The sequence below is a fragment of the Babylonia areolata genome, chromosome 29 (genome assembly GCF_041734735.1).
Source record: "Babylonia areolata isolate BAREFJ2019XMU chromosome 29, ASM4173473v1, whole genome shotgun sequence".
In the NCBI taxonomy this organism is placed as follows: domain Eukaryota; kingdom Metazoa; phylum Mollusca; class Gastropoda; order Neogastropoda; family Buccinidae; genus Babylonia; species Babylonia areolata.
In genome coordinates this window covers 35,649,148-35,666,647 of record NC_134904.1, presented here as the reverse complement: position 1 = coordinate 35,666,647, position 17,500 = coordinate 35,649,148, and the positions used below count along the sequence as shown (strand labels likewise).

Below are 17,500 nucleotides of genomic sequence, written 5' to 3'. Positions count from 1 at the left end.
GGTAGAGAGAGGGAGCGGCCGTAAGTCTAGCATGAAAGGTAGAGCACGATACTTTGCAAATCAAACAAATATTGGCATCATTTCCAAACCAACGTGGAAGCTGCGATACGTAGCCTAGAAATGAATGCCGTAGTGTGGAGGAGGGGGTGGGCGGGGGGTAGAAGGGGTGGTGGTGCAGGGTAATGTGTGTGTGTGTGTGTGTGTGTGTGTGTGTGTGTGTAGGGGCTCATGTTCGTTTATGTGTATTTGATTGTGCTTTCATATCTGTGAAACTGCATGTTTGTTGCATATCTGTTATTCATGCGCGCGCGCGCGCGCGCGTGCGTGTGTGTGTGTGTGTGTGTGTGTGTGAACGTGTGTCTGCATGTTTTACATTTATTCGCTTATTTATCACCATTGTTTTTTTGTTTTTGTTTTTTCTGTGCGCATAGAGTTGACTTCATCAAGATTCTGCGCCTTATAAATATTATTATTATTATTAGTATTAGTATTTTTTAAAATGTATTTATCTATTATTTTTTATTTATTTATTTTTGTTATTTTATTTTATTTTATTTTATTTCTTTCTCAAGGCCTGACCAAGCGCGTTGGGTTACGCTGCTGGTCAGGTATCTGCTTGGCAGATGTGGTGTAGCGTATATGGATTTGACCGAACGCAGTGACGCCTCTTTGAGCGACTGATACTGATACTAAGTCTAAAGGGCTCCTGCGAAGTTTTTAAAACATTGTTTAGGTTGCTGTCGTTGCACAGATATACTGTGATTGATCAATGTCTACCCAACGTTCAATCAACACAGGTTAATTAGATGATGGCTGCCAAAATACGACTTTGTTGTCAGCTCAAGTTGCACAACTATACAACTGCTGAAAACGTATATATATATATATCCTTGATCCCTTCTTCTAAGAAATCCAAGGCTGTGTTTTTTCTTTCTAGCCTTTTTGACTCACTTGTGCAAACAAAGTGAGTCTATGTTTTAACCCGGTGTTCGGTTGTCTCTGTGTGTGTGTGTGTGTCCGTGTGTCCGTGGTAAACTTTAACATTGACATTTTCTCTGCAAATACTTTGTCAGTTGACACCAAATTTGGCATAAAAATAGGACAAATGCAGTTCTTTCCAGTCATCTTGTTTAAAACAATATTGCACCTCTGGGATGGGCACAAAAAAGTAAAAAAAGAAGCCTAATTATATGCAAACTGCATTTACTGTTATAATTATATTTTTTGTATTCTCTAAACTTGGCACTTTGACCTCTTATTCTGACACAACAAGAGGAGTCATTATTATCATTTTTTTTTTTTTTTTTTTTTTTTTTTTTTTTCTGCCCCATCATCTGCACCGTTTCAGTGGCATTACTCCCACGCCGCTCATTTAGATTCCCCCATACACGGCCACACCCGGGTTCGTCCGTCGCAGTTCCAGCGTCGGCAGTCCACAGGGAACCATCGATGTTAGGTCGCCTGGAGGCCACACACCAGAGGAGACCCTGCACTGCTGCTGAGTCACTTCGGTGGTGTTCAGTGGTGCCTGTTCTGATTTTACGTACTTAGGACACCACCTACTAAGCCCCCTACTAACGACAATAATGGCTTAGTCGCGGAGCCAGACTGAGTGAGCGTCCCCCCAAGAGTGGAGACCGCCACCACGTCCCTCAAACAACAGCCCCCGACGAATCCGCCGATACTGACAACATTGACAGGACTCACCCCAAGCACAGAAGTGGAGGGGTATCGAAACTGAGGTCACCATGAGAGCAGGGCATGAAAGGCCACAGACTTTGAGACTATTTTGTTTATATTGATGACGATGAAGGAGGAGGAGGATGACGATGATGATGACGATGTTGCTATGGAGGTCCATTTTGGTTTGGGACTGCGTGACAAGGCTGTACTCTACGCTTCCTGTCATAATGATATCCCGGCGTTAACCAGGCCCGAGAGATACAGACACTTGCAGTGTTGGTCAAGTAATTAGAGCAACACACCCAAAGACGCATCCTTGAAGTGGATGACACTCGACTGTGTGGTCCCAGTCTCCCCATTTAAGCCCACAGCACACTCAACTCTGGGTAGGAGCCGGCCACGGGCCGAAAAACCCACCTCCGCTGGGATTCGAACCCGCGTCCTCCCAGCCGTCAGTCCGCGACGCTAACCACTTCGCCACGGCGGCTGGTATTATTATCATTTTTTGTTCAAAATATATATATATATCCTTGATCCCTTCTTCTAAGAAATCCAAGGCTGTGTTTTTCTTTCTAGCCTTTTTGACTCACTTGTGCAAACACAGTGAGTCTATGTTTTAACCCGGTGTTCGGTTGTCTGTGTGTGTGTGTGTGTGTCCGTGTGTCCGTGGTAAACTTTAACATTGACATTTACTCTGCAAATACTTTGTCAGTTGACACCAAATTTGGCATAAAAATAGGAAAAATTCAGTTCTTTCCAGTCATCGTGTTTAAAGCAATATTGCACCTCTGGGATGGGCACCAAAAAAAAAAAAAAAAAAATGAAGCCTAATTATATGCAGACTGCATTTACTGTTATATTTATATTTTATGTATTCTAAACTTGGCACTTTGATCTTATATTCTGACCCAACAACAAGAGCAGTCATTATTATCATTTTTTGTTCAAACGGGAACTTTTTTTGCTAAGCATGGAATTTTTATTTATTTTGCAAAGGTTTTGGTGCAGATAGTAAAAAAGGGCAATTACTCTGTAATTAATTCTAGGGGACTTAATTTATCACAAGTGAGTCTTGAAGGCCTTGCCTCTCTTGTTCTTTCTAGCTGTTTCATGCGAACCGAAGCCAAAGATAAAAATTTTAATATATTATGCTTAACGGATCATAACTTTACTGTTGACACTGTGATGCTATTGTACATGTCAGTTTTCACGGTCTGACAAAATCAGTCGAGAAATGAAATGCACGTGGACAGTGTGTGTGTGTGTGTGTGTGTGTGTGTGTGTTTGTGAGTGCGATGCACTTGTTAAGCTGATCAGACACCATGAAGGGATTCGATGAAATTAATGAAATTCTTTAGTTTTTAAACACACACACACACATAAACATACACACACATACACACACGCATGCACACAAACACACGCATTCTTACGGGGAAAAAAATCCCCCAAAACAACACACTCACAAAACAAATCACAAGTGGCAACACGCTGGTATTTTTCTTTTATTAAAAAAAAGTTTTTCAGGTTTTTTTTTCAGTTTCATTATTGTTTGGTTCCTTCAGTTTCCGGAAGTGTAATCCAACAGCGACCACCCCTTTGCATTGATTTACATAATCACAAGCAATGAGAGACAGACAGACAGACAGACAGACAGAGAGACAGACAGACAGACAGACAGAGACAGGGACAGATATAAAGTGGGAGAGAGTGTGTGATAGAGAAAGACGGAGAGGGAGAAAGACAGAGAAAGAAAGAGAGAGAGAGAGAGAGAGAGAGAGAGACAGTCAGAGATACAGAAAGAGAGGCAGACAGAAAAAAAAAAAAAACGCGAGAGAGAGAGACAGAGAGACAAGACAGAGAGACAGACAAGGTGCAATTTATCTTGTCTCTGCAAACTGGAACATAACTCATTTCCAAGAGCGCGCGCGCACGCACACACACACACACACACACACACAGACATGGACACACGCACACATATCTGATGCAGTCGTGTACACATACTTTGAATAGAACGGCAAATCATTCCAATTCATTTTTGACACACAGCCACCATCACAATTCACCGATGTAATATGTTTTAAAGTTTAAAGAGAAAAAATGTTACTGACAGTGACCGACTGCAATGGGAGTAGGGTAAGAGAGAGAGAGAGAGAGAGAGAGAGAGAGAGAGAGAGAGAGAGAGAGAGAGGAGAGAGCGAGAAGGAGGAAAGAGAGAGAAAGATAGAGAGGATGGAGGGGGAGAGAGAGAGAGAGAGAGAGAGGATGGAGGGGGAGGAGAGAGAGAGAGAGATAGAGAGAGAGAAGGAGGAAATAGAGAGAAAGATAGAGAGGATGGAGGGGGAGAGAGAGAGAGGGAGAGAGAGGATGGAGTGGGGAGAGAGGAGAGAGAGAGAGAGAGAGAGAGAGAGAGAGAGAGAGAAGGAGGAAATAGAGAGAAAGATAGAGAGGATGGAGGGGGAGAGAGGGGAGAGAGAGAGAGAGAGGATGGAGGGGGGAGGAGAGAGAGAGAGAGAGAGAGAGAAGGAGGAAAGAGAGAGAAAGATGGAGAGGATGGAGTGGGGAGAGAGAGGAGAGAGAGAGAGAGAGAGAGAGAGAGAGAGAGAGACAGAGACAGAGAGAGGCATGGGGGATTTCTGACGTAGTGTTGCACTGTATTTCCTGTCTTCTTCTTTTTGCCTTCCAACAGGTTGCACAACTCCCATGCTCACTCGTTTCCAGTTGGTTTGTAAGCTGCATGCCTCTTTTTTCTTTCATTCTTTTTTTTTCTTTCTCTCTCTCTTTTTGACTGTTTAGGCACCCATATTTCGTTTTTCCTGGAATAAGACCTGCTGTGAATGGTAATGTTTTCCTCACCCATCAAACCCTGATTTGGATGACCAGATCTTTCACATACTTCAGGGTGGAGGGGTGTGTGTGTGTGGGGGGGTGTCTTCTGCAGGCATAGCCTCATATACACAATGGCTTTATAGCAGCAGCTAGGTCTACACTCACGTTAACCTGGTCGTAAGTAAAACAAAAAACAAACAGACAAACAAACAAACAAACAAAAAAAAACACAAAAAAACAAAACAAAAAAACCCCAAACAAAACCAATAAAACAAATACAAAAAAAAAAAAAAAAACCACACAAAAAAAACCAAACCCCAAAACCCAAACACACAACAACAAAAAAAAGCAACACAAAAATCACCCTTGATTCACATCAATGTTTTTGCGAGATTCGAACCACTGCCTCAAAGAACCTGAGGACAGATGTCCAATACTTGGAACCACTCGTCGAAGGAGTGGAAAAGGTAAATTTATTTATCTCTGAATTGTTGTTGTTGTTGTTGTTGTTGTTGTCTTAAAACTGCAGCACGGTATCCAATACTAAAATAATAAATAAAGCATGTTTCTGACGACTAAGAAGGAAGAAAAAAACAACCAAAAAACCCCCAAAAAACCCCCAGAACAGAGTGCGATGGCGAGGGGTCGTCGATGGCCTATGCTCCACCAGGAGCGATGGGCAAAATGAATGATGTTTCTGATGACTAAGAAGGAAGAAAAAAAAAAAAAAAAAAAAAAAAAAAAAAGCATGGACACCAGTCCCCTACTAGAATTAAAATCTGATTACACAAGCTTAAAAGTCCCGACATTGAACAACTTAACCCTTTCACCGCCAGTCAATTTACAGTACAAAATTCCCTTGTGGTATAAACACAGACAAGACAGTGGCTAAGAACAGTTTCAGTTTCAGTTTCAGTAGCTCAAGGAGGCGTCACTGCGTTCGGACAAAACCATATACGCTACACCACATCTGCCAAGCAGATGCCTGACCAGCAGCGTAACCCAACGCGCTTAGTCAGGCCTTGAGAACACACACACACACACAAAAAAAAACAAAAAAAAAAAAACGTGGGAATAAATAATAGATAAGCTTGCATAAATAAATAAATAAATAAATAATAATTATAATATAGAAAAAGGTAGTAGTAATAATATTAGTAATACTAATAAAATGATAATAATAAAACATAAATAAATAAATAAATAAGACAACAATGGTGATAAATAAGCAAATAAATGTAAAATATGAAGACACACATTCACACATACACCCACACATGCATAACAGAAATGCACCAGACATGCAGTTTCACATATATGAAAGCACAGTCAAATACATATAAACGTACATGAGCTCCAGCACACACACACACACACACGCATTACCGTGCACCTCCTCTACCCCCCTCCTCCACACACTCATTTCTAGTCTAAGTATCGCAGCTTCCACGGCACACACACACACACACACACACACACACAAACACACACTCACAGAGATGAACACTTACTTGTACAAGCACATATGAAAGCACAGTCAAATACATATAAACGTACATGAGCTCCAACACACACATACACACACACACACACACACACATTACCTTGCACCTCCTCTACCCCCTCCTCCACACACTTATTTCTAGTCTACGTATCGCAGCTTCCACGGCACACACACACACACAAACACACACTCACAGAGATGAGCACTTACTTGTACAAGCACACACACATACGCCCATATCTCCCACCCCCAACCCCACACACGTACATACAAAGATATATATATATATATATATATATATATATATATATATATATATACACGTTCCAATATCCTGTTGCTCCCACAGTGTAGGCATGCATACACTCACATACCTCATCCTCTACCCCACCTCCCCCCGCACTCCCACCTCCCCTCACACACACACACACACACGTACACATATCTCTCCTGACACTTGTGTGCAATTTCACTCTCGCGCATTCACAAACGCACTCAAAAGCACAGACCCACACATACACACAAACACACACAGCCGCCACTGACTGGCCGCAAGAGGGATGGGAAAAGATCTCTGATGCCAAGAACGTGGCATCTAGTGTGTTGCTCGGTCTATTGTATTTGGAAAGGCCCACAGAGACTCTGTTCCGTTTTGAAGAAATTTGCGCAATGTTGGTTTGGAAATGATGCCGATATTTGTTTGATTTGCAAAGCATCGTGCTCTACCTTTCATGTTAGATTTGCGGCCGCTCCCTCTCTCTGCTTTTATTTCTTTGAGGCGATCAATGGTGTGATGGCCTTGTACCTGCTAAGAGGATCCCACCCCTGCGATGAATAGAAAATATGGCCTTATCCTTACCACCGAACATTAAGAGCAGTAGACGTTCATGGATAACAGAGACCAATGAATGGGTCACCTTTCAGTGACATGGGTCCTCTACCACGCCTGTGCTATAAATGCGAGCTTGGCGATGAAAAGGTTAAAATTCAAGCAAAGGATGGAAGAAAAGTCCCGACATTGTACAACTTAACCCTTTCACCGCCAGTCAATTTACAGTACAAAATTCCCTTGTGGTATAAACACAGAAAAGACAGTGGCTAAGAACAGCTAAGAGGATCCCACCCCTGCGATGAATAGAAAATATGGCCTTATCCTTACCACCGAACATTAAGAGCAGTAGACGTTCATGGATAACATAGACCAATGAATGGGTCACCTTTCAGTGACATGGGTCCTCTACCACGCCTGTGCTATAAATGCGAGCTTGGCGATGAAAAGGTTAAAATTCAAGCAAAGGATGGAAGAAAAGTCCCGACATTGTACAACTTAACCCTTTCACCGCCAGTCAATTTACAGTACAAAATTCCCTTGTAGTATAAACACAGAAAAGACAGTGGCTAAGAACAGCTAAGAGGATCCCACCCCTGCGATGAATAGAAAATAGGGCCTTATCCTTACCACCGAATATTAAGAGCAGTAGACGTTCATGGATAACAGAGACCAATGAATGGGTCACCTTTCAGTGACATGGGTCCTCTACCACGCCTGTGCTATAAATGCGAGCTTGGCGATGAAAAGGTTAAAATTCAAGCAAAGGATGGAAGAAAAGTCCCGACATTGTACAACTTAACCCTTTCACCGCCAGTCAATTTACAGTACAAAATTCCCTTGTGGTATAAACACAGAAAAGACAGTGGCTAAGAACAGCTAAGAGGATCCCACCCCTGCGATGAATAGAAAATAGGGCCTTATCCTTACCACCGAATATTAAGAGCAGTAGACGTTCATGGATAACAGAGACCAATGAATGGGTCACCTTTCAGTGACACGCGTCCTCTACTCTACCACGCCTGTGCTATAAATGCGAGCTTGGCGGTGAAAGGGTTAAAATTCAAGCAAAGGATGCAAGAAGATGGAAGAGTGCTACATCTGTGTCCAACGTGCACTTCTTTTCTTTTCTTCTTCTTCTTTTTTTTTTTTTCAAAAGAAGAAAAAGGAAACGGTTTTGGAAGTAGAAGAAAATGAAGAATCAGAAGATATGAGGAAAAAAGAAGACGAAGACGAAGAAAGAAAGAAGGAGGAAGAAAACGAAAGAAGGATGGAGGTAGAAGAAGAACAACAACAAAGAACAAAGAAGAACAAAGGAGAGAAAAAAACAATGAAAGAAACCGATGAAGAAGAAAGAAAGAAAGAAAGAAAGAAAGAGCATGAAAGAAGAAGAAGAAGAAGAAGAAGAAGAAGAAAGAAAGAAAGAAAGACAGAACAAAAAAAAAAAAAAAAAGAAGGATGAGTAAGGTGTAAGCAAACAAGAGGAGCAAAAAAAAAAAAAAAAAAAAAAAAAAAAAAAAAAGACACCTTTAATGAACCATTCAAACAGGAATCATAATAAATAATCCATCATAACACACAGTCCAAGGCCCCTGCGGTCACACAAACAGCTCATCAAGCTGAAAGGCATGGCGTTGTTGGAATTCAGAGAGACTTGAAGGTAGAGACAGAGACACAGAGAGAGAGAGAGAGAGAGAGAGAGACAGAGACAGAGAGAGAGAGAGAGAGAGAGAGAGAGAGAGCCAGCTGCGATGATCACAGGAGAACGAGTGAGAGACAAGACTGGAGGGAGGGGGGACGGGGGCAGGTGGGGTCTGTGGGGGCTGGGGGGGAGTGAGGGGCGGGGGGTTGTCAGGGGTGTCGACGGCAGGACACTCCTACGCCTTGGGCAGGTACTTGTCCTCTGCCTCCTTCAGCTCGTCATCCCTGGTCAGTCTGAACAGCTCTTTCACAGGAGAGATCTGAGAAAAAAAACAAAAAAACAAAAAAAAACAACCCCACATTACTTTGCTTGAAACTTTAGTTTTAACAGAAATTACACCTACCACGCACATGGACATGTATACAGGCATTTCGTCTGATACATCATTTTTTTTGTAGTGAGAAGATGCTAAATGAAAGAAAGAATGAGATCTGGCCAAAGACAAAAAAAAAAGAAAAAAAGTATTTGCTTGAAACATCATCAATTTTCACAGAAATTAACGCATGCGGCGTATACAATCGCCGCGCACACACGTACAGGCATTCGTTTAAATATACCTATATCATTTTGTAGTGAGAAGATGCTGAATAAAGGCAATGAGACACAGAGATATACATCATGGCCCAGCTGTTTATTGTCAAGACTTTTCTTCTTCTCCTTCTTCTGCGTTCACTCGTATGCACACGAGTGGGCTTTTACGTGTATGACCGTTTTTACCCCGCCATGTAGGCAGCCATACTCCGTTTTCGGGGTGTGCATGCTGGGTATGTTCTTGTTTCCATAACCCAACCGAACGCTGACATGGATTACAGGATCTTTAACGTGCGTATTTGATCTTCTGCTTGCATATACACACGAAAGGGGGTTCAGGCACTAGCAGGTCTGCACATATGTTGACCTGGGAGATCGTAAAAATCTCCACCCTTTACCCACCAGGCGCCGTCACCGTGATTTGAACCCGGGACCCTCAGACTGACAGTCCAACGATTTAACCACTCGGCTATTGCGCCCGTCAGTCAAGACTTATAATTATTGAGGACCGACTGATATCGTGTTATCATTTTCTTTTGAAAGATAAACGGATTCTTAATGTAAAAACTGGAGGATACACGCACATAGACTTACATATCATTTTAGAATGGATGAAGCGCGTGTGAGAATGACCAAGATAATTATAAAGGTGAAAGACAGACTCCTTTCATGTTAAAAAAAAAAAAAAAAAAAAAAAAAAAAAAAAAAAAAAAAAAATTCAATGATCAAAATTATGTTGTGAACAAATACACTTCTCCTTTTCTATTGTTACCTTATTATTTGTATTTGTACTTCTCTTTTTTGTCACAACAGATTTCTCGGGGTGAAATTCGGGCTGCTCTCCCCAGGGAGAACGCGTCACTACACTGAGAGCGCCACCCATTGTTTTTTTGTATTTTTTTTTTCCTGCATGCAGTTTTATTTGTTTTTCCTATCGAAGTGGATTTTTCTACAGAATTTTGCCAGGGACAAGCCTTTTATTGCCGTGGGTTCTTTTACGTGCGCCAAGTGCATGCTGCACACGGGACCTCGGTTTATCGTCTCATCCGAATGACTTAATTATAACATTTCTCGAGAGCTGTTTTATCAATTAATTATCCTATAATGCTAAAGAAGAAATGTATTATGAAAAAACAACAACAACAAACAAACACACCCCAAAGCCAAAAATAAATCACACACACACACACACACACACACACACAACCCCTATCCCAGCCCACCCCCAGACACAAGCACACACACGTACCGATAATACTCAGATGTATTCATAAATACTTAACACTTCACTTCACTTTCTCAAGGAGGCGTCACTGCGTTCGGACAAATCCATACACGCTACACCACATCTGTTGAGCAGATGCCTGACCAGCAGCATAACCCAACGCGCTTAGTCAGGCCTTGAGTGCATGCTTACATATTTGTGTACCTATGGAAGTGGATTTCATTTTACGTAATTTCGCCAGAGGACAACACTCTCGTTGCCATGGGTTCTTTTTCAGTGCGCCAAGTGCGTGCTGCACACGGGACCTCGGTTTATCGTCTCATCCGAAAGACTAGACGCTCAGTTTGATTTTCCAGTCAAACTTAGGAGAAAGGGCGAGAGCGGGATTCGAACCCACACCCTCACGGACTCTCTGTATTGGCAGCTGAGCGTCTTAACCATTCTGCCACCTTCTTCAATACTTAACAAAATGTCTTCAATCACCGATATGTGTGACGGGACATGAAACAAAATTCCTCCTCCTCCTCCACACACACGCACGTACATATATAATTATACACACAGTCCAACCAACCTGTTTCTCCACGTTGGTAATGGACTGCTCCTCGTAGATCTGTTTGGTCAGTGCCTGCATGGCCTTGACCGAGGCCCGGAGCGAGTGATTGGCCCAGATGATGAGGGCGGTGCCCCAGTCCCGGAACGTCTGCGTGGGTGTCGTATGGTAGGTCGTGGGCACCAAAACTACAGGACCCTGAGCGGAGCAGGAAAAATACACACACATCATTGGATTTTGTATTTGTATTTGTATTTCTTTTTTTTATCACAACAGATTTCTCTGTTTGAAATTCGGGCTGCTCTCCCCTGGGAGAGCGCGTCTCGCTATATTACAGCGCCACCCATTTTTTTTTTTTTTTTGTATTTTTTCCTGCGTGCACTTTTATTTGTCTTTCCTATCGAAGTGGATTTTTCTCCAGAATTTTGCCAGGAACAACACTTTTGTTGCCGTGGGTTCTTTTACGTGCGCTAAGTGCATGCTGCACACGGGACCTCGGTTTATCGTCTCATCCGAATGACTAGCGTCCAGACCACCACTCAAGGTCTAGTGGAGGGGGAGAAAATATCGGCGGCTGAGCCGTGATTCGAACCAGCGCGCTCAGATTCTCTCGCTTCCTAGGCGGACGCTTTACCTCTAGGCCATCACTCACATTAGTGTGGTGTTTACGAGCAGATAATATACATCATTAGAATTATGGTCTACGAGTGGATAATAATACATTATAAAGATAATTGTTTACAAGCAGATAATATACATAATCAAAATTACTGTTCACGAGCAGATATACATCATCAAAATCATTGTCAGCGAGCAGATATACATCATTAGAATTACTGTTTATGAGCAGATAATAATACATTATTAAGATTATTGTTTACATACAGGTAATATACATCATTAAAATTCCTGTTCACAAGCAGATATACATCATTAAAATCATTGTCAACGAGCAAATATACATCATTAGAATGATTGTTTACCAGCGGATAATAATACATTATTAAGATTATTGTTTACGAGCAGATAATATACATCATTAAAATCACTGTTTACGAGCAGATATACATCATCAAAATTATTGTCAACGAGCAGATAGACATCATTAGAATGATTGTTTAAAAGCGGATAATATTATATTATTAAGATTATTGTTTACGAGCAGATAATATACATCATTAGAATGATTGTTTACAAGCGGATAATAATACATTATTAAGATTATTGTTTATGAGCAGGTAATATACATCATTAAAATTACTGTTTACCAGCAGATATACATCATCAAAATTATTGTAAACGAGCAAATATACATCATTAGAATGATTGTTTAAAAGCGGATAATAATATATTATTAAGATTATTGTTTACGAGCAGATAATATACATCATTAGAATGATTGTTTACAAGCGGATAATAATACATTATTAAGATTATTGTTTACGAGCAGGTAATATACATCATTAAAATTACTGTTTAGAAGCAGATATACATCATTAAAATTATTGTCAACGTGCAGATATACATCATCAGAATGATTGTTTACGGAGCAGATATACATGTTAACGAGCAAATAACATATATCATTAACATTATTGTTTACAAGCAGATAATATTCATCAATAGAATTATTGTTCAAGAGCAGATAATATATAATTATTAAAATGATTGCTTACGAGCAGGTACTACAGATTAAAATCATCATATTTTATGGTGCGTCTTTTGCACTAAACCAACTATGCACACTGGAACATGAACATACATGCGCAAAAGAAAACGGAGACACGGGGATGGGGGGAAAGATACGGATACGCATACGGATACGGATAATTTATTCATGTATAGGCCATTGCCCCTCATGAAGGGGTACATGCACACGATCATGTAAGAAAAGGAACAAGCAATGAGCAGTCATATCATCAAGAACAAACTTCAGCATTCTAAGACATCACAGTTGATCGCAGTCTGAATAGTGCTTTAAACAAATAAATAATTGACAAATTGCGAATGGTCTGTTCATGCCGAGAAGCCATGAGTAATGCTAATTAATCTATGCTGACTGGGAAATTTACAGAATTTGGATGATACATATTTGGATGAGAGAGAGACAGACAGAGGCAGACAAAGACAGTGACAAAAAGAGAGAAAGAGACAGAGAAACGCTCACAAATTAAAAAAAGAAAAAAGAAAAGAAGAATGATGCAAAGAAAAGAGAGACATAGAGACAGATACCTTGTTGTTCCACAGCCTCATGAACTCTTCAATCTGGGAGGGGTCTTTCTTTTTACTGTGCATCAAAATGGCGTCGGCTCCTGCAACACAAATTATTAACTCTCTCCATACGAACGGCGAAAGAGACGACATTAACAGCGTTTCATCCCAATTACCATCATCAAAATATTACAAGCGGAACGCTCTTATACTGAAGAGGTAAATGTTGACAAAGAATACCACAGTTCTGACGACGGAAGCTAAAGGTTGGGTCATTCAGACACCCACTGGACATCCGAAGGGTCTGTGTAGAGGAGAAGATAGGACTGGCTGTACTGAGTGAGTTAAATAAAATAAAATAAAATAAAAATGTAAGTGCCTCTGTAAATGTACATAAATTTTGAATTATTAGTTGGCGTTTGCCTATTTCTTTTATCTGCACCATCACCTGCTCCGTTTCAGTGGCTCTTCTACTCCCACACTACTCATCTCGATTCCCCCTTCCCCCTACATATACACACAGACACACACATACACACACACACCACACACAGACACACACACACAGACACTCCCCCCCCCCCACACACACAGACACACACCACACACACACACACCCACACACACAGAGACCCCCCCCACACACACACACAGACACGCACACACACACACAGACACCCCCCCCCCCCACACACACACACACACACAGACACACACCACACACACACACAGACACACACACACAGACACCCCCCCCCCCACCACACACACACACACACCTCACCCCTACACAGCCACACCCGAAGAAGTCTTAGCCCCAGCAGTTCACAAGGAGGGAACTATTCACAGTTAGGTCGGCAGGGAGGGAGGCCACGCACCAGAGAAGACCCTGCGCTACATGCCGCGTCAACTTCTGGTAGTGGCGTTCAGTAGCGCACGTAGTTCTGACACCACCTACCAGGCACCCTAAGCAATCGATAGGCAGTCGCGTAGGGGTGTTCATCACTGTTACTGTTTTTTGTTTGTTTCTTTGTTTGTTTGTTTTTGTTTTTGTGTGGGTTTTTTTGTGTGTTTTTTTTTTTTTTATAAGCAAGGAAGCTAGCAACCGCCATGTCCATTTAAGCAAGGAAGCTAGCAACCGCCATGTCCATTTAAGCAAGGAAGCTAGCAACCGCCATGTCCATTTAAGCAAGGAAACTAGCAACCGCCATGTCCAGAACGGCTGGACAAAGAGGAAAGCTACAGAACACACCAAGAGCCAGGTCAGATGGTCCACAAGGCTTGCGTCATGAGCACCTCCCTTTAAGGGCAGCGAGTCCTGGAGACCCTGCGCGCCCCGCGACAGAAATTGAAAGCTCAATGCCTTCTTCCACCATGCGCTGCCTCTCATCCTCGCATCCTGAACATCCATTATCTGGCAGGACAAAGTTCCAAGCAACAACTACCGTCCTTGGGAGAGAGGTGGAACCCCCAGCATGTACACTCTGCTGGAACAGAGACTTACTCATACACTGGCTCGGTCTTGTAGCGCGAATGGACGATGGCCGGATTCCCAATGGTCTCCTTTTACGGAGATATATATTAGGCGCGTTTCTTACACGCTAGTCAAGCAAAGGTTCTCGCGAGACAAGCTAGGAACGTGCGTTTTTCTTTTTTCTTTTTTTTCCTCCCAACTCGCGGCAAGAGTGGTTAGGTTCTCGCGAGTCAAGGCTTGTTAGGCTTCAGAACAACTTTGCCGCAAAGTAAGGATAAAATCCAAGCATTCGAAACCAAGTGCTTGAGGAGACTACTACACATCTCCTACAAGGAGCACAAGACCAATGACTATGTGCGGAACCTGGTCAGCAACCTTGTTGGGCCCCAAGAACCACTACTGGCGACTGTCAAACGACGGAAGATGGCATGGTTTGGTCACGTCATACGACATAACACCCTCTCCAAAACCATCCTGCAAGGAACTGTAGAGGGAGGGCGCAGACGGGGGCGGCAGAGAAAGAGCTGGTCCGACAACGTCAAGGAATGGACCAAAATGACGATGCCAGATCTCCTCACGACAGCTGCCAATAGAACGGCGTGGCGAGCTATGACATCTTCCTCATGTCCCCCCAACGACCCCAGCGGTCAAGGGAATGAGTGAGTGAGTGAGTGAGTGAAGGATAAAATCTACTTCCCGCCTCGCATTCCTTTTATTGTGTATATACTCCTCATCCCCTCGACACTCTCTCTCTCGCCACTAGTACAACAAGCGCGCTCGCGATTCAAAAACGCGTTTCTGGTACATGGAAAACGTCTGTTCCACAGTCCGACACCAGGTGCGCGTGGATGCAGACTGACAGACGGTGCAGAAAGGCCTCTCTGCAAGCTCCTCCTCCCAGCGTTCCGAAAACACAGAGACTTGAAGGAGAACGGCTTGCAACGCCAGACAGGCATACAGAGAGACCGCACTGTGGGAAGGACTGTCATTCCCTGCACTGTTGGCCTGTCCAGCCACACCTTACCCGACGCTGTGCCAATCGGACACCCATGCAGTCTCCCGAGACTGACGGACACAAACGCACACGCACGCACACACAAGCGCGCGCGCGCACACACACACACACACACTCACCAATGTGCAAGTCTCACTAAGAGAGAGTGTCTTACTAGCTTCAAGGACACGTATGCCATTTACTACTGTCATTATCATTATCATAATAAGCACACACACACATACACACACACACACACACGCACGCACACACACACACACTCACAAACACACACACAAACACACGCACGCACGCACGCACTCCCCCACTCCACCCCAACCTCCCCAATGTAGGGCCTCACACAGGGGCAGGCTACCAGCAGTGTCTTACCAGCTTCCAGGAAGGCGTCAGCACGTTTGAGGGCCTCCTCCATGGGCCACCCGGCAATCAAGGCCTCCACCCGGGCCACCACACAGAAGTCTGGGTCACGGGCCGTGTCCTTCATGGCCTGACACGTTATCATCATCATCATCATCAATGTCATCATCATCATCGTCATCATCATCATCATCATCATAAATGTCATCATCATCATCAATGTCATCATCATGTCATCATCATCATCATCGTCATCATGTCATAATCATCATCAGCAGCAGCAGCACTATCATCATGATCATCATCATCACTGTCATCATCATCATCATCATCATGTCATAATCATCATCATCAACATCATCACCACGGTCATAGTCATCATCATCAGCAGCAGCACTATCATCATCACCGTCACCATCATCACCATCATGGCCACCATCATCATGACCACCGTCATCACCACTACAATCATCACTATCACCATCATCACTACTATCATCATCATCATCAACAACATCATCGTCATCATGTCATAATCATCATCAGCAGCAGCAGCACTATCATCATCATGATGATGTCATAATCATCATCATCATCATCATCATCACCACGGTCATAATCATCATCAGCAGCAGCAGCACTATCATATTTATCATCATCATCATCATCACCACTATCATCATCATCACCACTATCATTATCAGCAGCAGCACTATCATAATCATCATCATCATCACTACTATCATCATCATCACCATTATCATCATCACTATCATCATCATCACCGTCACCATCATCGCCATCATGGCTACCATCATCATGACCACCGTCATCACCACTATCATCACCATCACCATCATCATCACCCCTATCATCACCACTATCATCATCATCACTACTATCATCATCATCACCATCATCACTACTATCATCATCACTATCATCATCACCACCACCACCATCACCATCATCATCACTGCCGCCACCATCATCGCCACCATCATCACCACCATCATCATCATCCTTCAGACAGGCGTATCACCCAGCAGGACGTACAGTGATCTTGAGGGAGAACTCCTCAATGTCCGCCAGAGGCTGTTGACGACCGTCCAGCAGAGAGTTGGTCTTGGGGAACAGCTTGTCCTCGATGGCGGCCCCTGCACACACACACACACACACAAAACACACACACACACACAGAGTTGGTGATGCTAACAAGCGATGTGCAATCAAGGTCAGGAAAGTTTGTGTTTGAATGCTGCATCAACATACGACAGTTACGTTATTAATTTTTGTTCGTTTGATTGTTTGTTCATCTATTCTTTTTTCTTTTTTTTTAATGCACGTGCCTCGATTGTCGTAAAAACCTTAAATGAGGTTTCATGACAAACAAAAATAATTCTGTTTGGTTCTAGTATGTTATGTTCTATTCAGTTCTATTCCATTCTATTCACACTCAGCAGATACGCACCGATCATTTTACCTATCTATTGGTTTGTTTATATATTTATCAATTTATCTGTTTATTTATATGCATGTGCCCTGATCGTGACTACTAAACCTTAAAGGGTTTCACGACAAACA

General features: G+C 42.7%; 1 protein-coding gene across 1 annotated transcript in view; it reads right to left on the bottom strand.

Moving 5' to 3' along the window:
* Positions 1-6,832: 6,832 nt before the first annotated feature.
* LOC143274834 (phosphoenolpyruvate phosphomutase-like) overlaps positions 6,833-17,500 on the bottom strand; it is a 55,426-nt gene continuing 44,758 nt past the window's right edge. Inside the window, exons 6-10 of the mRNA XM_076578776.1 lie at positions 16,973-17,073; positions 15,929-16,046; positions 13,092-13,171; positions 10,881-11,057; positions 6,833-8,809 (exon numbers count right to left, since the gene is read on the bottom strand). Coding sequence (XP_076434891.1) covers positions 8,726-8,809; positions 10,881-11,057; positions 13,092-13,171; positions 15,929-16,046; positions 16,973-17,073 — 560 coding nt within the window. The 3' untranslated portion in view covers positions 6,833-8,725. The remainder of the gene's footprint in view (positions 8,810-10,880; positions 11,058-13,091; positions 13,172-15,928; positions 16,047-16,972; positions 17,074-17,500) is intronic.